Source organism: Stereum hirsutum (genome assembly GCF_000264905.1).
Source record: "Stereum hirsutum FP-91666 SS1 unplaced genomic scaffold STEHIscaffold_1, whole genome shotgun sequence".
NCBI lineage: Eukaryota > Fungi > Basidiomycota > Agaricomycetes > Russulales > Stereaceae > Stereum > Stereum hirsutum.
Genome location: NW_006763131.1, coordinates 3,099,685 through 3,120,353, shown reverse-complemented (window position 1 = coordinate 3,120,353; position 20,669 = coordinate 3,099,685). Strand labels below are relative to the sequence as shown.

General features: G+C 51.8%; 7 protein-coding genes across 7 annotated transcripts; 3 read left to right on the top strand and 4 right to left on the bottom strand.

Annotated features, from left to right (window-relative positions):
* Window positions 1-23: 23 nt before the first annotated feature.
* Window positions 24-2,061, top strand: STEHIDRAFT_89982 (cyclophilin-like protein; the record flags this gene model as incomplete). The annotated part of the gene is made up of 9 exons (XM_007298277.1): window positions 24-118; window positions 177-323; window positions 377-601; window positions 667-818; window positions 878-1,113; window positions 1,167-1,256; window positions 1,309-1,457; window positions 1,513-1,680; window positions 1,752-2,061. The coding sequence occupies 9 exons, from the start codon at window positions 24-26 to the stop codon at window positions 2,035-2,037; spliced, it is 1,548 nt and encodes a 515-aa protein (XP_007298339.1). The 3' UTR covers window positions 2,038-2,061.
* Window positions 2,062-2,134: 73 nt separating this feature from the next.
* Window positions 2,135-3,285, bottom strand: STEHIDRAFT_117702 (uncharacterized protein). Its single transcript, XM_007298983.1, has 7 exons — window positions 3,171-3,285; window positions 3,070-3,112; window positions 2,857-3,009; window positions 2,644-2,796; window positions 2,496-2,582; window positions 2,361-2,439; window positions 2,135-2,305 (listed from the first exon to the last, which is right to left on the bottom strand). The coding sequence occupies exons 1-7, from the start codon at window positions 3,224-3,226 to the stop codon at window positions 2,241-2,243; spliced, it is 636 nt and encodes a 211-aa protein (XP_007299045.1). The 5' UTR covers window positions 3,227-3,285; the 3' UTR covers window positions 2,135-2,240.
* A 181-nt stretch (window positions 3,286-3,466) lies between these two features.
* STEHIDRAFT_117701 (gamma-glutamyltranspeptidase) lies at window positions 3,467-8,331 on the bottom strand. Its single transcript, XM_007298982.1, has 26 exons — window positions 8,011-8,331; window positions 7,888-7,954; window positions 7,561-7,821; window positions 7,480-7,510; window positions 7,130-7,426; window positions 6,919-7,061; window positions 6,842-6,855; window positions 6,718-6,782; window positions 6,593-6,655; window positions 6,501-6,540; window positions 6,391-6,441; window positions 6,319-6,333; window positions 6,188-6,270; window positions 6,032-6,127; window positions 5,773-5,968; window positions 5,312-5,700; window positions 4,987-5,237; window positions 4,862-4,930; window positions 4,776-4,805; window positions 4,700-4,719; window positions 4,519-4,645; window positions 4,319-4,458; window positions 4,041-4,260; window positions 3,829-3,981; window positions 3,703-3,769; window positions 3,467-3,643 (listed from the first exon to the last, which is right to left on the bottom strand). Exons 1-16 carry the CDS (start codon window positions 8,177-8,179, stop codon window positions 5,546-5,548), a joined length of 1,746 nt encoding a protein of 581 aa, XP_007299044.1. The 5' UTR covers window positions 8,180-8,331; the 3' UTR covers window positions 3,467-3,643; window positions 3,703-3,769; window positions 3,829-3,981; window positions 4,041-4,260; window positions 4,319-4,458; window positions 4,519-4,645; window positions 4,700-4,719; window positions 4,776-4,805; window positions 4,862-4,930; window positions 4,987-5,237; window positions 5,312-5,545.
* Window positions 8,332-8,826: 495 nt separating this feature from the next.
* On the bottom strand, window positions 8,827-11,907 carry STEHIDRAFT_144033 (MFS general substrate transporter). The gene is made up of 17 exons (XM_007298981.1): window positions 11,588-11,907; window positions 11,451-11,512; window positions 11,270-11,385; window positions 11,184-11,215; window positions 11,071-11,115; window positions 10,993-11,008; window positions 10,848-10,932; window positions 10,572-10,734; window positions 10,447-10,496; window positions 10,181-10,361; window positions 10,036-10,111; window positions 9,917-9,975; window positions 9,724-9,856; window positions 9,581-9,663; window positions 9,406-9,507; window positions 9,222-9,325; window positions 8,827-9,138 (listed from the first exon to the last, which is right to left on the bottom strand). Exons 1-17 carry the CDS (start codon window positions 11,810-11,812, stop codon window positions 9,054-9,056), a joined length of 1,617 nt encoding a protein of 538 aa, XP_007299043.1. The 5' UTR covers window positions 11,813-11,907; the 3' UTR covers window positions 8,827-9,053.
* Window positions 11,908-12,561: 654 nt separating this feature from the next.
* On the top strand, window positions 12,562-14,680 carry STEHIDRAFT_164959 (YVTN repeat-like/Quino protein amine dehydrogenase; the record flags this gene model as incomplete). The annotated part of the gene is made up of 10 exons (XM_007298980.1): window positions 12,562-12,954; window positions 13,007-13,079; window positions 13,132-13,238; window positions 13,310-13,396; window positions 13,472-13,609; window positions 13,700-13,774; window positions 13,839-13,899; window positions 13,973-14,098; window positions 14,163-14,402; window positions 14,478-14,680. The coding sequence occupies 10 exons, from the start codon at window positions 12,562-12,564 to the stop codon at window positions 14,597-14,599; spliced, it is 1,422 nt and encodes a 473-aa protein (XP_007299042.1). The 3' UTR covers window positions 14,600-14,680.
* A 345-nt stretch (window positions 14,681-15,025) lies between these two features.
* Window positions 15,026-17,605, top strand: STEHIDRAFT_48293 (ATP-dependent metallopeptidase Hfl; the record flags this gene model as incomplete). The annotated part of the gene is made up of 4 exons (XM_007298046.1): window positions 15,026-16,798; window positions 16,854-17,155; window positions 17,240-17,335; window positions 17,404-17,605. 4 exons carry the CDS (start codon window positions 15,026-15,028, stop codon window positions 17,603-17,605), a joined length of 2,373 nt encoding a protein of 790 aa, XP_007298108.1.
* Window positions 17,606-17,956: 351 nt separating this feature from the next.
* Window positions 17,957-20,371, bottom strand: STEHIDRAFT_46368 (MFS general substrate transporter; the record flags this gene model as incomplete). Its single annotated transcript, XM_007297932.1, has 13 exons — window positions 17,957-18,064; window positions 18,155-18,304; window positions 18,398-18,431; window positions 18,512-18,580; window positions 18,818-18,910; window positions 18,977-19,153; window positions 19,217-19,349; window positions 19,412-19,579; window positions 19,654-19,727; window positions 19,811-19,998; window positions 20,059-20,118; window positions 20,180-20,209; window positions 20,282-20,371. 13 exons carry the CDS (start codon window positions 20,369-20,371, stop codon window positions 17,957-17,959), a joined length of 1,374 nt encoding a protein of 457 aa, XP_007297994.1.
* Between the last annotated feature and the right edge of the window lie 298 nt (window positions 20,372-20,669).

The window sequence follows — 20,669 nt, the reverse complement described above, 5'->3', positions numbered from 1 at the left end:
CCTTCATATACACGGCATAGGCAATGGGCCACGGAAACTCCAACAAGCTCTATGTCACTCATGCAGAGCACTCAGGGATGTTTGGGCAACATACTGCTTCCTCTGGAGGATTCAGAGCGTTCGTGGGGTTCACTCTTCTTCACTTTCTGCCTGTGTTCTAACGGAGTATACGACAGGAAGCAGGAAGGCCCCAGTCGCGGAGCACTGACACCTTTCGACTGTTGTTCACTTTCCTTCCAGCCATTCAACCACCCAGTATGCGCCAGAAATGATGATGGAACAGGCAACGTGTTTGAACTGACGAACATCATTCCATGGCTAAAGTGCGTACAACTTGCCCTCCATACCTCGAACCTTTGGACTGATAACCTCCTAGACAACACGATAACACGAATCCCGTCACAAAGGAGCCTCTGAAACCCTCTGACCTCATAACCCTCCACTACTCCCGCAAAGCCTCCGGTGAATACCACGACCCCATAACCTTCAAACCTTTCAGCGAACACTCGCACATAGTGGCTATCGCATCCACTGGCAATGTCTTCCTCGCGGAAAGTATCAAGGGAGGGAAAGACCTAGTGAATGACGTGCGTTTCAAAAAGTGCGTCGACCTCATCCTCGTTCTGATCTCTGCGGCATAGTTCTAACATGGGCGAATGTGCATAGAGAGGATGTCATCACGCTTCAGAACCCTCATGGAATGCCAACGGTCTCAGTTTCCAACGCCAAGGCGGCCTCAACTTCGAAGACTGACAAGGAAAAGACTGCTGTGGCGAAAGCTGGCCCAGTTGCAGCTGTTCAGAAAGAGGCTGTACCTTGTCCGCACTTCCTCTTGTGCCTCTCTTACTTCATTCCACTCATACAAGTTATTTTACAGGGAACATCTCTCCTTACTCATCTGGGCAACAGGGCGCTTCATTCACGTCTACTTCGGTAGACCCAAATGCACAAGCTGCCAAACTCGTATGGGACGAAGAGGAACTCATGTTTGACGATGTCTCAAAGCCTGCAAAGGGAAAGGGGAAAGAGAAGGATATAGGCAAACGTCGAGCGTACGTTCGCGTCGTCACTAGTCTTGGAGGGAGTCTGAACCTGGAACTTTTCTGCGAGAAAGTACGTTTCTATCATCACCTCATCCTGACAGCAACAATTGACACCCGTATAAGGCCCCAAAAACATGCTACAACTTCCTCATGCTTGCACGAGAGGGAAAATATAATAATTGCCTATTTCACCGCCTAGTCCCCGGATTCATGGTAAGTTGCCATCTCATTGCTCACCCTACCTCATGCTCATTGCTCTGTCCAGATTCAAACAGGCGATCCAGCAGGCACTGGCTCTGGAGGACAATCATACTGGGGGACTCCTTTCCGTGATGAATATGACCTCAAGGGAGCTGCGAAGCATGACAGCCGGGGCACGCTAGCGATGGCCAACAAGGGTGCTAGCACGAACGGGTCAGTAGTTCCGCCACAATCGCATGTCGTTTCAATGCTGAAAGCGAGCACCCAGTTCTCAGTTCTATCTTACTTTCCGAGCTACACCACACTTGGACAACAAGCATACGGTATTCGGAAAGTTAGTCGGTGGCGACGATGTTCTGAACGCACTGGAGAAACTAACGTTGAAGGCTGGAACTGAGCGGCCTCTGAAAGAAGTCCGGATAACCGAAGTGATCATGTACGTCCTTTGCTCGCTTCTTCCACCTCATCCATGAACTCAGTGTATGCGCTTCTGCTCTTTTGCAACAGTTACCAGGACCCTTTCGAGGACTACAAGAAACGGTTGGCCAAAAAGTTGGCCAAGCGAGCAGAAGCAGAACAGAATCCGACTCCGAAAGTAGAGGAGAAGAAGGAAGGAGACGACGTCAACTGGTTCGGGCTCAAGGTTGGACTAGAGACGTCCGACACCACAGGTAGTGGTGGTGGCGTCGGAAAGTATCTTAGCCTGAAGCGGCCGGCTTCCGCTGTTGCTGGGGCTCAGTCGGAAGACAGCAAGAAGCGTAAGCTGGGCTTTGGAGATTTCTCGAATTTCTAGTTCTTGCTTGTGTATGTATCACCATCGTAATGGACTGCTTGTTGACGATCTCACGGGATGCTGTCAATGAAGTGTCGTGTCGCTCTGAAGTAACGCGAACAGGTGTAATAGTTCAGCGTGATGAAAGTGATTAATATACATAGATGAAATAAATAACCATGTCCAGTCTCAAGTCTACGTACGTGTATACAAAGCTCTAGCACTCACGCCGCTACTGGCACTCGTTCTCGCTCACGCTCAGGTTCTGGTTCAGGCGCCACCAGTACGTCTGGTACAGCAAGGTCTCAATGGGGGTACAAGGAAGCGAAGAAGACTGTACACACCTTCGCGATCGGCTGGCATAGGTTGAGTTACTGGAGCGGAAGGAAGGCCAGAAACTGTCTTGTGTGCCTCCTCCAGCATCTATCAACAAGCTGTCAGTATCGTGCCCCACGATGGAGACGAGACTGGGATCATACCGCCTGTTCCTGTAGTGCCTTCAGTTCCTCCTGCACTGCATCCTCTTCGTCCAGGGAGAGATTATTGGCCAGCATGTCACCGATTTCCTGTGCAAAGTCCAGAATTATGAGCAGTTAATTCGGCGTATGGGATGGGTATCTGGTATACCTGTTGATATGCGCGAGCCTCTGCCGTCTCCTCCATGAGTTTCTCGACGCTGTCTAGATTCATTTCTTTGTGAATCTCTTTCAAGACTTCATTCCCTTGCTTCAACCCATGTAGTACTGAAACCTCGACGAGCGAGAACTCGATAGTAGAGACCTAGCGCCGAATACACAACCAGTTAATTCCGCCGTGGCCCAAGGCAATGAACACACATACTAGTTGCTCCAAATTCTCTAGCTGACCATCCGTCTTCACTAGTAATGTCTCTTGATACTTTCGTCTCCTCAGGGCCACAAGCGCACGATCTTTCTGGCCTTTGGCCAAGTGCTGCTTGGCTATCTCCTGCTCGCGATCAAGGACGGCCTGGAGCTATGAAAGAGAGCCAGATATCAGGGAGAAAATGATAGTCGTCTGTAAGGTGAGACATACTTTCTTCTGATACTGCCTCAGCTTATCACGCTGTAGCTTCAAGCTAAAGTGAGGCAGTTGAGAGTCGGATGCATACGCCTCATGGGGGTCGAGAGACGCACTCCAAGATTGCCTTGTCCTGTGCGGTGATCTTCGGCACTGACTGATTTCCACCCATCCTGTGTTATGATAAATGCCGACAGACGAGCATGAGACGCTGTCTGAGCTCGACAGCAACGGCAGTGGAGACGGTCGTGCAATGTGTGGCGAGAGAACAAGGAGCTTTGCCGCCGTCGGCCCGCCGAGGCCCGCCCGCGCTCTCGCCACCCAGCGCCACACCTGCCTCCTGAACATCCCGAACAGGCAGAACGATGCACACCGCATCCAAGACTTGTCCACAATTATTTCGCCCGGCGTCGTTGACGCTGTCCCTAGCCGCTTTCTCGCAACCTGCAGGCGATGCCGACGCAGACGTCGAGGGCGATACTCCCGTGAATGGCTCTTCGACTCTTATCTCTCCCTGCCACTTTCCGACATACCCCACCTTCACTTCATGCCCGGGCCTATCACGACTATGTCCGTTATGCTACCCCAGGTACGTGCCATTCCTGTACCCGAGAGAATGTGACGTTCATATAAGGGGATTCTTCTTAGGGGGCCCCGTCAGGGTCCCGCTATTCTCCAAAATCATAGGGACTGCCGTCTCCCGCGGTGAGAGAGCGTAAGCGTCTGCCCTCAGGTCCCACACGGGCATAACTTGACTTTGGGGAGCTATATAAGTTACCAAGAAGACTTTCATTCTTTTGCGGCCTTGTCGCTGAACCCGGAAGAACTACGTCTCAGCGTCAAGAGACACCACGGGATCGACTGGAATCCCGAGAGCGTGGGCGAACCGTACTCGAGTCAGGTTGTTTTCGTAGGAATATACGACGGGTGCGTGCTTTCTCACGAATCTGTCACACCTATGTATTTCGTACCCATGGAGTGTGTAGGCATGGCGGTTCCACGGTCTCACAATACCTGCGACAAGAGTTTCACGGTTTGTTTGAGTCCGTGAATAAACACCAGATCCCGGAAACGTACGCTTGGATTAAGGAGATTGGTGGATATTTCAAGCGATTTCAGGGTGGGCCGTTAGCTCCCTGGGTGAAGGATCCAAACTGTCCAGAAGAGATGGATTTGAACGCACGCGCTACACTCGCTTTCTTTGAGGTGCGTCTATCCAGCATCTTGGTCATCTAACGCATCATTGAAGCAACAAACCCCTAAGGTTGACCGGAATCTCTCTGGAGAACCGATAGCGAAGACCTGTGGTTCTACGGCTTCAGTCGCCATTCTTCATTCTCTCGATGCTCCCGCAACACCATTCTTCTCCTCACAGAAGCTCGCATTGACTGTGGCTCATGTTGGGTTTGTCTTCTGAGATAGTCACCCTCAATGACGCGGGCATCACTGATCTCTGACTTCTAGGGATACCCGGATTCTGCTGTGCTCGACGGATCGTGGCAGAGTTCTTCCTATGACCGAGCGTCATCATGCAGAGACCCACATCGAATCGAGTCGTCTGCGACGTATGATGGCCACCGCTTTGATCACTGTAGGTCCTTTGTGCCGTATCTCTTCAGTTGTTTAGTGTTGAGCGCGTGTGCAGGATTCCTTTGGTGATACTCGGTACGCATCGTAAGGTTCAGACTTCCTAGCTTGGTTCTCAATGGATAAAACTTCAGATGGATGGGAGCTCTGGAGAATACTAGAAGGTGGGCGCGATTGTTCTCTGTCGCTAACCAGCAAGGCTCAACGTAGCCTCTCTCAGCCTTGGTGATCTCAAATGGAAACCATTCGGGGTCACCCCAGAGCCCGAAGTCCGCACCAAGCTCCTGACAGGTGTTACCATTCATTTTTCTCCCCAATGCTCCATAAGCTCAAATTAGATGATACAGGCGAAGATTGGGCATACATGGTTTGCGTATCCGACGGCATCTCAGCCCATGCCTCTGATCAAGAAATAGTCGACCTCGCTCGTAATTGTCCAGACCCCAAACGAGCCGCTCAGAGCATCATCTCTTTCGCCGAAGATATGGGAAGCCCCGATAACCTCACTGCCATCGTCGTTCCCCTTGCGGGCTGGGGGAAGATAGTGGGTCCGGATAGGACGAAACATCTGAGAGAATATCGTCGTGAGCAGATGAGTGAGTGCATTGTCTGCTTTAAAGTCTGCGATTTCAGCGTCAAATAACCATGCGTCCTTCTACGTATCCTCTAGTCGGTACGGAGCGGAGGAAGAGAATGTGAACGTATGCCAGTGTATGCTTACCTTTCAATACCCTCGCATTGCTTGTTGTTTCAAGACTATACACTACCAAGCCTCATACGTACTCAATCACTTGCATCTATGTCGTCGAGAACAATACATTTCACATAAACATAGGTATACATATATCGATTTCCCTGATGGTCACTTCTGCTTGACGGATGCATCCAACGTTCCGATGGTCTCCTATATTTGCGCTGCGGCATGTCCATCCGCACGAAGGTCCGAACCTGCGGCCCACACGAACCTACCACTTTGATCGTTGATCTTCTGGATGACCTGACCACGACCAAACAAGCTCCTCCCAAACCCTGTGACCGAGCGTGCATCGTGTCCCATTTCTACCAGGACGCGAAGCACGAATCAGCTTCATCTGTATGTAAAGCTCATGAAATGCGACACAAGAGACGTACCGCGCAGCTTGTTGACAGTCTCAACAGGGATGCCCTCCTCAAAATTGACTTCACTGTTGATGTCTCCTGCTTCGCCTGTCTTCGAAGACATGGTATCGGGACTTCCAGCAGAGATGCAGAAGCGAGGGGCATCCAGGGCGGTTTGTGGTGTATACCCGCGGAGCATGTTTAGCAGGACTTGAAGGTGACCTTGCGGCTGTCGAGGATATGGGAATACAATGAGAAGAAGTCAATGCAAGTGAGAGCGAAGGGGATGTACCTGCATGAAACCACCCATAACACCGTATGATAGGAATAATTCGTCTCCGCGGGTGGCAAGAGCGGGGATGATGGTGTGGTACGGGCGTTTACCTCCCTAGAAAAGGATATGGTCTCAAGATTGTCTGCTACGTCACCATGCAAAGATCGCACTGACCTTGAGTGCATTCGGGTGGTCGTCTTTGAGTTCAAAGCCAGATCCGCGATTCTGGAGAGTGAAGCCACAGCCCTTCGGGACAGCTGTGGTGAATCAGCCAAAGTCTATCAAGACAAGGGGTGAAGCTTTACCTCCCGTTCCGAAACCTAGCGATGTGGTGGATTAGTTGTGAGCATGAAGGCCCGTAGGTTAAGTTGACTCACCGGCGTAGTTACTCTGAATGTAGCTGCATGCATTACCCCATTGGTCGGTCACTGCAGAGGGACGGAAGGCTGTCAAGAGAACAGGCCACACTGTCGAGCGTGGAACATACCAGAGAAATAGACGGTATCAGACGAGTGCACTGGGTCGCCCTATACAATCCTCAGTATCATGTCACAACGTATCAAAAGGAGCTAGATATACATGGACCACAGTTGGGTTGGTCTTGGTCGGATTAATGAGTTTTGCTCTGGATGCAAGATACTCCTGCGTTTCAAAAGAGATATAAATACATTAGAACGGAGGCGAGGGAGACGTTTGGTACAAACCTTGCTGAGCAACTGATCCACCGGGACATCTTCGACGTCTGGGTCAGTCACGAAGTATTGGCTGTCTAATGTCGCATATGTAAGCCAACTAAATGACACTAGAGAGCGTTGAGGTTGACTGTACCGGCGAAAGCAAGACTAAGGTGCCACAGCACAGGTCAACCTCCTGCAAATTGAATAAAGCGACTTGGAACCACAAACCGGAGAGCTTCGACCAAAACGTGCAGGTATTCAGGAGAGTTATGCTCCATCTCAAGGAGGTTCTTGATAGTTCCTTGCTCTTGGAGGGCTTCAAGGATCCCAAGAGCAATGAGAGCGGTGATGCCTTGACCGTTAGGAGGGCACTATGGTGAAAGGGAGGCGTTAGCCACGCTTGATTCATCGCGAATTCGGACGCCCAGTCTAATCATACCTCGTAAAGTGTCACCTCATCCGCATATGTGAACTTGATAGGCTCCACGATCTTCGTCTCATGTTTGGCCAGGTCCTCGAGCTCCATCACACCACCCTTGCTCTGAATGAGCTCGACAATGGCTTCGGCAATTCTTCCCTTGTAAAACCCGTCTTTGCCTTGCTCTGCTAGCGCGCGGAAGGTCTTTCCGAGGTTGGAGAGGGTGACTATCTGGCCTGGTAGCGGGGCCTTGCCATTGAGCAACATCTCATCACCGTTTGGGGACGCATTCTGAATCAATTTCTCGGAGCGTTGCCACTGCAAATACGGCGGTCAATGATTTATGCAAAAACGAATAGAAAAACACTCACAGCAAAGCTATGAAGCTCTGATACTGGTACACTGGAGGAATATCAGAGGGCTTCACTTGGTACTGAACATGTAGCACTTACCCTTCCTCTGCAAGCCTGATCGCCGGCGCGAGCACATCTCCCACCGTGAGTTTGCCACTACCAAATTTCTCCACGGTATCCACCCACGCAGCCGCTGCTCCCGGTACGGTCACCGCATTGAGGTCCGTGGTGGGGATCTTGTGTCCAGTGATGCCACGACTGCGAACATGATCGATTGTGAGCTTTTGTGGCGAGCGTCCCGAACCATTGAGAGCTTTGACTGTCTTGGTCTTTGCGTCGAAGAATAGACAGAAGGCATCTCTGAAAAACGCAACAACGGGTTCGATGAGTAGATCATGAACAATTTGTATAGGACTTTGAGCTCACCCTCCAATCCCGCAACAACTCGGTTCTGTGACATTCAGAGCCGCTGACGTCGCCACAGCAGCATCGGCTGGAGCATAACCACATTCATCTAAAAGGGCCTTTCAAGATAGAGGATCGACGTACCTGCGTTACCCCCCTTCCTCAGAATCTCTAAGCCTGCCTCGGTGGCTAGTGGCTGCGACGAGGAGACTATGCCTTTTGTGCCATACACGACCGAGCGTCGACTGGGAAAGCGCATCAACAGCTGCTCTGGCCTATCGACCTTCGACCAGTCAATCTTAATTGAGGACATCTCTGTTAGTTCCGTCCTGCGTTCGTTTCTCTGGGCAAGGCGTGTGGCAGAACTCTGTCGACTTGAACTTTGGGTAGCACGAAGGATGTGGAGACAAGCTGGGAGTCTTTGGCAGGCACAAACTATTTATCTCTCATGCCCGATGCCCTGAGAAAGGTTCCGTCCAAGAGCATTGAGCGGCGATAGAGCCAGTCATCGATGGCCATGGGGAGAGACATGGGTACTGTCTCGGAAGACCGTGTTTCGTCCCGCGGGCGTGAGCCGTTCCGGCAAAGATCCTGTGTGGCACTAGTTCGTTCTCAGCGCACGCCACCGACGCACATCAAGTCATCGACCACACAGGGCAAGGAAATCAAACGTCTGTTCAGTTGCCCTCCAGCACCTCGCCACTTATTTTTCATTGATCTCGGATGAGGAATATTGATCGCCCTTTGACTATACATGTACTTGATCCAGAGGGTAACATTGTCTGAGTTCATCCGTTTTCGGGGTGCGCATGCAGCCATCAACGTCCCAAAAATCATTCATAAGATCAAGCTTCCTTAGAGATGAGCAACAAAAGCGCAAGCATAAAAGAAAGTCACAATAAGTAGTCGAAAGCAAGCAGTAAAGTATAATGTCTAGAAATACAGTGAACCCGGCAGTGAGGCTCATAAAATCATCAATGAGGGGCGAGAGGATAGTGAGTTTTCACGGCGAACTATGTAGCTGGTGGGAATGATCGGCGGTCATATTTGGCGTACGAGGATGTGAGTACTGATAGTTGTTGTGGTATGTTGTGAATCCTCAAAGAATGATATGATAGGCTGTGTCTGAACTTCTGCGTTTAAGAGCATGGAAGGTAGCTATAGAGGCCCAGGTAAAAGCGAGACATTTAGACCTTGTCCTCTCCCTTCGGAGGCGGTCGACGGGGAACATCCGGAGCGTAAGTTGACCGGGCACGAAGTGCGGGTCCGTACCTACGGATGCGAAAAGATAGAAAGCGATGGAAAAATCAGTCGAATGCGCTGAATGAGCCGACAATGTGAATCAGAACACTGACTTGCGAAGGAAGAAAGGAATAGGCATCATAGCGAGAGCGATGAATCCGAGCAGAGAGGACGCCCATCGCGCACCAAGCTTTTCGTACATTTGAGTGGCGAAAAGCTACAATTTTATATCACGGGCCACGCCAATATACAATCAGTTACTTGAACTATTGAAAGGCGGACGAGAACAGTACTCACGGGAAAGGCGGCACCGAAGATGCTACGCACGACCGTCGTTGCCGCGAGTGCAGAAGCAGCGACGAAGAGATAGGTGTCGACGATGTAGTTGATCAAGGACAGCTATTCACAGGGGTGCAAGTATGTATTGTGTTAGATGTCCTGTACCGTTCAGAAAAGACGCTCGTATACTCACGAAAATGAGGAAGATTCCGAAGCCAAGGACACCACCAGCCACCAACGGCGACCAATATGAGACACTAGGGAAGCTCGTCCAGCCTAAATACGCGCGTCAAAACAACGTCGGGACTACTGAATCGAGGACCTCTAAGTACTTACCGAACCAGAAGAAACCAATGGCGAATATAGGAGCTCCGAGCATCGTCATTTCAAGACGATATTCTGGTGGGACCATATTGGGAAAGTGTTTCTCGACAGCGCGTTCGTAGCGCGGTTCGAAGACGGTGAGGTACTGTCGGTGTCAATGTTCAGTCATGTTGATTGATAGAAAAATTTCAGAGGTTCGGCTCACCAGGACGACCCCTGCGACCCCTCCGATAGTGATAGGAAGGAACATGAGACCGGACACGCCTTCAAAACCACCGCTGTCAGTATATATTTGACACACAAGGCAATCGGGAAATATCGAACCTGCATCGAATCCATGTCCCTCGGTGAACACGATAGGATACGCCTCGAAAAGGAGGTAAAGGCATCCATACATGAACTATAGAAAATAGGCTAATCCAGCTCAGCAGGTGTATCACGGGGAATGTCGTAGCCGCAATGGACTTACACTCATGTATATCGTGACGGCGATCAACATCGGTTCCCTGAACAAGAGGACGAACGGCTTTCCGAGGATAGATTCAAGGCGCTTTCCGAAGGACATCTTTTTCGTCTCGAGGGGTGCGTAATATCGCTCGTCACCGGTTGTTTTGCGGAGTTTCTGAGCCTTACGGACTAAGAGAACTGGGCTATGATACACGAAATAAGACGTCAGACACGACTGCCAATCCAGTCGCTCAGGATGAAGAAAAAGAGACCGAAGTTGAGACGCACGCATAGGTTTCTGGCATCGTCAGCAATACCATACAAAGGCATACTCCCGCCTGTCAAAAACAAACCAATACATCAGATGAGGGAAGCCCGATCGAACTGTTCAAGAGTTATGAAGGGTTACTCACGAAGATCGTCAACACCCAAAACAGCCACCTCCAGTCGGCCCCAGCAGTAGCTATCCATCCCGCAACCACTGGTCCCAATGACGGGCCTGCGAAAGGCGCCACGGCGAACATGACCATCGCCTTTCCGCGAATCTTGCTTTCCCAAAGGTCTCCAACCAGCCCACTAGAAAAACAGTAAGGTGAGCAACGAGTTGGCTCAAACGTGAGAAGCGCGTGCGCGCTCGAAGTTCGAAGCCAAGGTCGGGCGGCGTTCGTATCAAGGAATAGAGATCGTACCCGCTATTAGTTAATGGGGCTGCTGCAAAACAACCGCTCAAGAAACGGAAGACGAGAATGGAACCGGTATTTTTGGAGAGGGCACCTGTCACAGGTTGATCTAAATCAGCACGAACTGAGGTAGATGAGGGTTCGGCGAACATACAACCAACTTGGAATCCCTGAATGACATCCAACGTATCAGAGGATGCAAATCATCGTTGATGACAAAAAAAAAACTCACCGTGTAGAACAGAAAAGCGATGAGGAATATTGGTCGTCGACCGTACTGTTAGAAAAAGGGTACAACTAAGCATCGCCACCGAAGTTGCAGTTCAGGTTCTAGTGATAGATTACCTGTTCAGACAAAGGGCCCCATAGGAGAGGGCCTGCATTTTGCATGAGCAACCTAAATATGGACATAATTTGTGAGGTGCACTCACCGATGCAGTATCCAGCAATAAAAAGGGACACGGTGAGAGTAAAGACCTCGTCGCCCATACCGAACTGTTCCTCGATTTGTACTGCAAGGTTCGAAGGCGCAGCACTCGCGAATGTCCTGTTCACAAATGTAATGATGAGATCGGTATATAGGACTACGTTTCGACAATAAGAACCACACACGCATTAAGGATGAGCATGCCTCCAGCGACGGTCAGATACCATCTATACCAAGGAGCCCAAGTCTGAACGTGAAGCACACATAACCAGATGGGACAGAGTGAGATACTCTTAACCTGAGAGACATAATATGTGCACACCATAGGGTTTTCCTTATCCCCCTCCTCAAACTTGACAAGAAATGGATCTCCCTTTTCGCCGTCACCTGTCTTCGCCACCACACCTTCCTCAGAACGTACTGTACGCTCGTCATCCTGTAGAGTGCGACCAAAGGTTGTATCGTTCTCAGCGTCAGGCGCTAGTGGAGACGGAGAGGGTGTCATTGAATGCGTTGAATTTGGGTTATATGGCCCAGGACTCGACATGATCGGGGCTCAGTCGGTACTCAGTAACTTGCAGCTTCGAGTCGGTAGCCTTAGAACCGGCAGGAGCAGAAGAGAAGATTCGAACGAGGGGAAACGATCCGGTCAGGATCAACCCTTACCTGGGTCCCGTCCCTTTATATTCCTTCCGCGGAGCATTAGGAATCTGGCTCGACAGAGCCAACGGATACATACACGGAACAGTGCGTCAATTGCGTAGTCATCCGACCCACCAGCCGCTTTGACCTGCGTAGCATTGGAGCCCGAGACTGATGCTGACAAAGTGGGTGCACTGCAAGGCCGCGTTAATGCTACGGCCGCTATAAAGTTATTGGAAAGAGAGTGGGTTGGTTCAACTAGCAGGTGGATGACATGGGGCCGATTGTTTTAGATTCCGTCGGGTCTGTGTCAGCCTTCAGGTTCAACCTCCAGGCTCCGGCTAGTATGTGCACCTTCATTGCGGCTGATGCAGTTCCTGAAGCCCATGCAAACATCGAGTCAATTAGCGGTGAGGGCGCCTGAAAAGGCATGAATGTGGTTGCGAGGCGGAGAGAGACACACCGTGCTATGCTCAGCGCGACCGAACTCCGAGCCAAAGGACGGGAAACTCCGAAAGTGACCGGAGTGCGGCTGGCGATCATATTCTGAGCCAATTTGTCGGATAGACGCGTCGAACGCGAACAGATCAACATCCGACGCGTCTCGGACTTGTCCTCCAACCACTCACTCCCTGACCGGGCCACATCCACCCGATGGACTTTACAGAAATATTCAAACAGTCTTCAGGTCTTGTATCCTTTAGCCCTGGGGCCCACTTCTTGTTGACTGCTGCAACCGACCGCGTCATCATCCGTCGCGCAGACACCTTCCAGATCTCCCGCTCTTGGGCCATCGACCCTGCCCCATCTGCCACCGCCTCCTTACCTTCATCTTCTGGAACGTTTCAGACGCCGACAATCACGCACCTCGCATGGTCCTCTGACTCGGAGTTCGTGCTTGCTGCATGCGCAAAGGCGGGCGTCGTACATGTGTTCAGGATGAGCGATGATAGGTGGTATACGAAGGTTGAGGCTGGCGTAGAGGGTTTGACAAGAGCAGAGTGGGCACCAGACGGTAGACACATAGTTTGTTTTTCTGACTGGGCTGTACGTATGCATCTCACATCTCCGTGTCGTGAGCTCAATGGGGGGCTCGCAGCTTCGCGTTACCATCTGGTCGCTCGTCAGCGGCGTGGCGACGTACATCCAATATCCATTACATCCTGACCGAGGTATTTCAACTGTCGACTCTGCTCTCGCCCCGCTGTTTTCTCATCTCTACAGGCTATACTTTCAGACGCGATGGGCGCTATTTTGTGCTTGCTGAGCGCCATAAATCAAAAGATACCATAGGCGTCTACGACGCAGCGGAAGAGTATAGGCTCGCACGAGTGAGCCTGACATTTTCGCTCATGTTTTCGCAATCGCTGATGACACTGGCTCCGGACGATCTGACCACCAGCATTACCCCCTACCGACGTCCTACATGTCATCTCTATCCCTCTCACCGACGGGCAATCATTTGGCCATATGGGAAGGCCCCATGGAGGTGAGTCCACCCTTGTTCCAGACCAAGCATTGATGGTTAGATGGATGACGGCAAAGGCCTCCGTCGCAACCATAGTATAAGCTCTACATACTATCGCTCGCGGGAGACGTGCTCGGGACGTTCACGCCAGACGTGGATCCCGGGTTTGGGATACGAACCGTGGCGTGGCATCCTTCGGGGATGTTCCTTGCTGTGGGCGGCTGGGACGACAAGGTGAGCTAGCCTCCGCTGCAGGTCTCGAACTGATGGTTTCAGCGGGGGAGGGGAGCACCAGTTCACGATCTATCTTCCTTTTGGGTATAGATCCACATATTGGAAAATTTGACGTGGTCGAGAGTGGCCACGCTCGAGCTCGTATCTAGAATACCGGCAGGGACGGTAAGTCGACTTGGTCCGTCTTTATCAACCCGTCTGTTTCTCTTTATTGAGTGGCTAAGTCTAGACTGTCTGGAGAGAACCAACGAATTGGATTGAAGCGACGGAAGGGAGAGGATTCTTGTCATGTACGTGCCATCGCTCCTTCCAACGACCGACCAGTCTATTTTTTTTCTTCCCGTGTGTTTACGTTCACAACAGATGAACGTCTAAGAACTCCACATGCATTAAACGTGCTCAAAGCCGACATATCGAAAGCCAACCCGAAATGTGGCCCAGTGCAGCTCGAATTCAATCACACAGGAACAGCCCTCCTCGTCCGGTTTGGTAAGCGCGCTTCTTCACCTCTAGCAACAACATACTTCCCTGCTCACTCGAGGAAATATGACAGAGAACGTGCCACACGCGATTCATTTGTTCTCCTTCCCAGAACCAGGAGAGCCATTCACGCCCGCACTGCGCAGCGTCCTGCTGCATTCACGGCCTGTACAACAAGCGCGATGGAATCCCCAACGAAGAGGGAGCATGGCTGCGTGCTGTGGTGGACGGGCGATGTATATGTGGAGCGATGAGTGGGTCGGGGAAGACGGCGTGGCGGAGGAGATGGCGGAGTGTGTCGGTGTACCTGCGAGTGCGTATATTTATTGTTCCGTTGATGTCGGGAATGTGTCTTATTTATGATCGTTGCTTGGGGGCTGTTTTACAGAGACGTTCGATGCGAGGGATTTGAAGTGGGCGCCGGACGGGAAGGGGATGATTTTGTTGGACAGGGACGCATTTTGTTGTGCGTTCGAGGTAGAGGACGGCCTGCCTGAGGAGGGCTATTAACGCGATGCGATTCTGGATGTCGATGGTGACGATATGCTACAGCTTGTTGCAATATTCTTTACCGTATTATCCTCTCTCCGCAATTTACATACCCTTTCAAATGTATATATTGCCCCAGCCATGTCTTCGTCTCTACCAAATTCTCTCGGCAGATGGAAAGATGAGCAAGAAATTAATTTATTACAGTATAAAGCCGGAGCATAACTGGTAGGTACAGACTTTTCCTGATCGTAGGACAGTGGGATGGGGGGATCGGCGGAACATGTGTGGCGTCGGAGCCTTGCGGGACGTCGGTCATCGCGCGTTCGGCGGCGGGTGACGAATATTGCGTGCCGGCTCAGGTCGTGAGCAATCCAGTCTGTCTCTCCAGACATCCACCCTTTCCTCTCGACCACCATCTCCCTCAACGCATACACCAACCCCTTCATGATTCCTCGCTCACTTCGCGCTTCGTCTCGTCTTTCTGCTCGCCGTCTCGCTCTTCCCGCGTCCTCTTCATCATCCGTCGCAGCACGATGGTCTCGGTATTACGCCACACCCTCGAACGACTCTAAACCACCACAAGAGAACAAAGACGAGCAGCCGAAGGAGAACAAGCAGCCAGAGGAGAAAGGCAAGGGGAAGGAGGCAGAGTCCAAGCCGTCAGAGGAGAAATCCGATCTGAGCGGCATCGAGAGTTTCTTCAAACGGTACCACCAGCAGTCGAAGGGCCAGGAAAATGACCAGAAGAATGCTCCACCACCACCCCCTCCAGGTGGCAACAACAACAACAATAATAACCAGCAGCTCGCATTATACGTCGCTGGCTCCGTAATCGCCTACTACCTCCTCTTCAATCCCTCTTCAAATAGCACTCGCGAGATCACCTGGCAGGAGTTCCGCACCTCGCTCTTGGAGAAGGGTCTCGTCGAGAAGCTGACTGTCGTCAACAACCAGAGAGTGCGCGTTAAGCTCCACCCGAATGTTGCTGCACAGGCCTTCAACCTTCCACAATCCGGCGAGTACTACTTTTCAATAGGCAGCGTAGAGGCCTTCGAGCGTAAGCTCGAGGACGCTCAGCGCGAGCTCGGTATTCCCTCACACGATCGCATACCTGTTTCCTACCACGATGAGGTCTCCGTCGGCCGCACTCTCTTCAGCTTCGCTCCCACCATTCTTTTCCTCGCCGGCATGATCTGGCTCTCTCGTCGCGCAGGTGGCGCCGGAGGTGGTGGCGGTGGCATCTTCAATGTCGGAAAGAGCAAGGCCAAGCTTTTCAACAAGGACGCAGCCGTGAAGACAAGGTTCGCGGATGTGGCAGGTATGGACGAGGCCAAGGAGGAGATCATGGAGTTCGTCAGTTTCCTCAAGGATCCAACACGGTACGAGAAACTTGGTGCCAAAATCCCTCGTGGCGCCATCCTCTCTGGTCCTCCTGGTACCGGTAAGACCCTCCTCGCAAAGGCCACCGCAGGCGAGGCCAATGTCCCCTTCTTCTCTATCTCCGGTTCCGAATTCGTCGAGATGTTCGTCGGTGTCGGCGCCTCCCGTGTCCGTGACCTCTTCGCCACAGCCAAGAAGCACGCACCCGCTATCGTCTTCATTGACGAGATTGATGCCATCGGTCGCTCGAGGAAGGGTGGTAAGGCGAGCGGCGGCGGGAATGACGAGCGCGAGTCGACTCTCAATCAGCTGCTCGTCGAGATGGATGGTTTCGGGACGGATCAGCACATTGTTGTGCTTGCTGGTACCAACAGACCTGACGTCCTCGACGATGCCCTTCTTCGTCCTGGTCGTTTCGACAGGCATATCGCCGTCGACCGACCAGACCTGAGCGGACGTCGCGATATTTTCAAGGTGCATCTCAAGCCTATCGTCCTCGCCAACACGCTCCCTCCACTCGACGAGTTCGCACAGAAGATGGCCGTCCTCACCTCTGGCTTCTCCGGTGCGGACATCGCGAACATCTGTAACGAGGCTGCGCTGCACGCTGCGAGGCATAACGCCGAGGCCGTCGACGAGAAGAACTTCCAGTACGCTATTGAGCGTGTGATCGTCGGTTTGGAGCGCAAGTCGAGGGTGTTGAGTCCGGAGGAGAAGAAGACGGTGGCGTATCATGAGGCTGGACATGCCATCTGTGGATGGTTCCTTGAGCATGCCGATCCTCTGCTCAAGGTCAGCATCATCCCAAGAGGTGTTGGTGCTTTGGGTTACGCTCGGGTATGTCTACTCTTCGTTTATCTTCCCTGACTTCGTCTGACGGAATCCGCGATAGTACCTTTCAACCGACCGCTACCTCCTGTCTGCGCCACAAATGCTCGACCGGATGTGCATGACGCTCGGTGGACGTGTCTCCGAGGAGATATTTTTCGGGACAGAGAACGTGACGAGCGGTGCGCAGGATGACTTGCAGAAGATCACCCGGCTGGCATTCGAGGCATGCGCGAACTGGGGCATGAACGATAAGATTGGTCCGGTCAGTTATGGTGGGACGAAGGGGACGACGGAGGGGTGGAATAAGCCTTTCAGTGAGAGGACGGCGGAGACGTTGGACACCGAGGTTCGCAAGATGATCACGTACGTCTCTTTCTTTGTCCCCTCCCATAGCGTAGGGAGGTTCGTCTGATTCTGTTTACTGACCGCGTGTTTTCAATCTGCCAGTGATGCGCACAAGCGGACGACGGAGCTGTTGACGAAGCACCGCGAGGACGTGGTCAAGGTCGCCGAACTTTTGCTCGAGAAGGAGAACATCACCCGGTTCGTATTCCTTCTGCACGCCGTGTACATCTAATCCATTCTCATCACCATCATCTCTCTTTCTTCAGTGAGGACATGCTCAGACTTCTCGGCAAACGTCCCCTTGGCAAGGGCGACGACATGGACAAGTGGCTCGACGAACAGGAAAGGAAGGGAGGAGGTGAGGTCAGCGCGCCGCCGCCGCTCGAGCCTGGCGAGACGGACACGGGTCCTTCGCCGCAGCCTGAGCTCGCTACTACGAGAGTCGCGGAGCGGACATTGCATCTGTAGTGTCTTCAGGTTAGGGTGTGGGTGGTTGTTCGCGAGAACTAGTGTACGGGTCGATGGTCCATGAAACGATGGACGAATCGATTGGCTTTTCGCTTGATACATACATGTTGCGTTCGTGGGTCAGACTCATCACTTTGCAAGTTTGCAATGATTTATTTTGTCAAGTCATCGGTACGGTACTCAGTCGCTCATTGAGTCTTTGCTACATCACCATTTTTTGTTTCCCATGTGTATTTTATCTACATAATCCCCTCATAAATCGCACTGCTCAAGAAACTCAGAAACTCAAAAACTCCAGCCCTTTTGTTACGCTCCATCCGCGTCCACGTCTCATCGGAGCGCGAAAGCATCTCAAAGCGAATACCTAAACCCGCTCCACAAATCGCCCTTCTCCCTCCTCGCCTCCTCCACGCTCACAAACACCCCATTCCTCCTCCTCTTCAGATCCTCCTCGCTGCTCTCAACTTCACCCTCGCTCTTCGTGACTCTATTCTTCTTATTATCCTCGTCTATGAAGATCCCCGCTCCTCCTGCCTCACCAGCGGGGACGATGACTTCGTCCCGATCCCCACGGTCCCGTGCGGCGTTTTCTCGTCGGAGGAGGATCATGTAGGCGAGGGAGGATAGGAAGCCGATGGCGATGTAGACGAGAACGATGCCGTGACCGAGGGAGTACCACGGTTTGTCTTGGCTGCGGTACTGTTGAAGTGTATGGGAGTATCGCCATGGGACAAGGAGTCGTCAGTCGTTGGTGTCATTGATATGGGAAGGGTGCAACGAGATGATACGCACGACGTTGGATGTGACGGCTCCGTTGAGGTTTCCGCTGTAGACGGGGGCCGCAAGGAGGGTAGTATCGTGAGTGACGTGGGGTAGTAGTAGGGTTTGGAGAGTTTAGGTGCTTACAATCCGATAGCCATTCCGAGAACGGCGCTCCGTTTGTACGAACCTTCAACATTTCCGGACACCCATGCTCTGCGGGTCGTAAGTAGCGTTAGCTCGTCCATGGCACGCTATGCAGGACATCATGTTAAAGCAGAATGTACTCACACAGAGTTTGCTAGTTTGCGAGTGGCCGAGATCAGGAATAGTGTGGGTGGTTGATCATCAGAAGGGCATAGTACGCACGAATGGTAGGATATATGGATCTGTAGAGATGCGTGAATACTGGCTGGTCTTAACACGAGCTATGACTATGACTGAATGACATACATTGCGGCGAGGTAGGTGGCGAAGTATGACAAGGCCGCATTCCGCGATGCGATCAGGATGACATATCCTACAAGGCCACAGCCGAAAAGGACGCTGACCACACAAGCGGTGAGGCGAGGTAAGAAGGCGGCATTGATTAGAAGGGCTTGTTGGACTTACAGGTTGATGTACCCTCTGCGGTTGTTGAACCTGTCACCCAAGAATCCGACGAGACATTGGACTATGCAAGCCACGGCATATACGGGTACCGACAGAAGATTGCTCGCGGTACTTCCAAATCCCAGTTGATTGAGGATGGTGGGTAGGAATAACGAGAAGGCGAATAGTGGCCCATCGCTGCGATATGAAAGCATTCAACAGGTCAGTAAGAGACTGTGACTTATACTGAGAAATCCTCACAATCCCGCATAAATCGCCATCGCAATCCATGACTTCCAATCCTGTAGTGCAGACCACACATGCTTCAGGTGGAACTTTTCTCCACCGGCGCTGAACTGCATATCCGCTTGCAATCTCCTGACGACGAATACGCCTGTGAAGACAGGCGTTGGAACTTGGAAGGTTGACAGATCGCAGAGTTTGACTACGGCTTACGTTCAGTCTCGGTGAGGAACTTAGCATTCTCAGGGAAATCTTGGAGCACAAATGGTGACAATACTGCGACGATGACGGTGGCGAGACCTTCGAGTATGAAGATCCATGCCCAGCCGGGCTTGCCACCGATGCCGTCCATATTATGAATGCCGGCTGCCAGAAGACCACCTGCAGTCGATAAAGAGGTATACCAGGTCGATTAAATCATGTCTGAAGAACAAGCACTTTGCTGTGGAACGTACTGAATGCACCGGCGACCGTTGCGGAAGCAAAGAACCAAGCAACTCGCTTTCCAAGCTCATTTCGTTTATACCAGCTATAGATGATATGAATGACAATCAGCAAACTAGTTTTCACTGCCCGAGGGCGAGATCACGGGCAGAGGAGTTTGGGCCACACCATGAGAGGTAGAAGACAATGCCGGGGTAAAGGCCTGCTTCAGCAAGACCTAACGCGAATCGCAACCCGATGAGGCCACCGTAATTAGAGGCGACGCCGTGTAAAGTCATGACAACACCCCAGAAGAATATCGTTGCGCTTAGAAACAAGGATGGACGCATGAGCCTAAGCGCGACATTTGTCGCAGGCTATAATGTTTGCCTCAGTCAGTCGCTTGTGCGGTGAGATCAAGAGACTATGTGACGTACTTCAAACAGAGAGTACGGAAAGAAGAAGACCGTCAAAGCAATGAGGTATTGTCTGTCCGTCTGTCGCACAAATAAGCCACGAATAACGCGCAGGGGCAGGACATAAGACATAGGACATTACAATATGTATAGACGTCTCCATTCCGTACAACTAGTAAGTTGGAGTCAGGAAAAGTGCTCAGTCCACAAGAAACCACGCTGAGAGCTTTTCGCGAAGACCTACTCTTGCATTTCCGATACTCCCTCTGTCGAGGAAGTTGAGCAAGTAAAGCAGCGCCAGCCATGGAATGAGTCTGATGTCGATCTTACGCATTAGCCTGGCTTCATCGACCGAGCTGGTGTCAACATCCGGGCGATATGTCACGCCCTCAGGCTCTGGGACTGGTTGTTCCTTGGAGAGACCGTCGTCCGACGACATGAGAGCTCGCTGAGAAAGAAGCAAAGGGACGGTTTAGGACTAGCCATATGCACGGGGTCAAAGTCGTCGACATCATCAGCATAGATCTTTCCATGGTTAGCTCTCCACACGAGCGCAAGCATATCTTATCGTCTGTCTACCGCCGGCCAACGGGGCCTCGGATTCGAGGGGATGGTGGTCATTGACTAGGATT

Coding starts and splice junctions, on each gene's coding strand:
- STEHIDRAFT_117701 (XM_007298982.1), bottom strand. CDS start 8,179: ATGTCCTCAATTAAGATTGACTGGTCGAAGGTCGATAGGCCAGAGCAG. Junction 7,511..7,560: donor ATCAGGCTTGCAGAGGAAGG/GTAAGTGCTACA, acceptor ATATTCCTCCAG/TGTACCAGTATCAGAGCTTC. Junction 6,442..6,500: donor TGATACCGTCTATTTCTCTG/GTATGTTCCACG, acceptor GTCCCTCTGCAG/TGACCGACCAATGGGGTAAT.
- STEHIDRAFT_144033 (XM_007298981.1), bottom strand. CDS start 11,812: ATGTCGAGTCCTGGGCCATATAACCCAAATTCAACGCATTCAATGACA. Junction 10,735..10,847: donor GCCCCATTAACTAATAGCGG/GTACGATCTCTA, acceptor CTGTTTTTCTAG/TGGGCTGGTTGGAGACCTTT. Junction 9,326..9,405: donor TCTTCGGTGCCGCCTTTCCC/GTGAGTACTGTT, acceptor ATAAAATTGTAG/CTTTTCGCCACTCAAATGTA.
- STEHIDRAFT_117702 (XM_007298983.1), bottom strand. CDS start 3,226: ATGGGTGGAAATCAGTCAGTGCCGAAGATCACCGCACAGGACAAGGCA. Junction 3,113..3,170: donor CAGGACAAGGCAATCTTGGA/GTGCGTCTCTCG, acceptor GCCTCACTTTAG/CTTGAAGCTACAGCGTGATA. Junction 2,306..2,360: donor TATGCCAGCCGATCGCGAAG/GTGTGTACAGTC, acceptor TTGCTGTACCAG/ACGTACTGGTGGCGCCTGAA.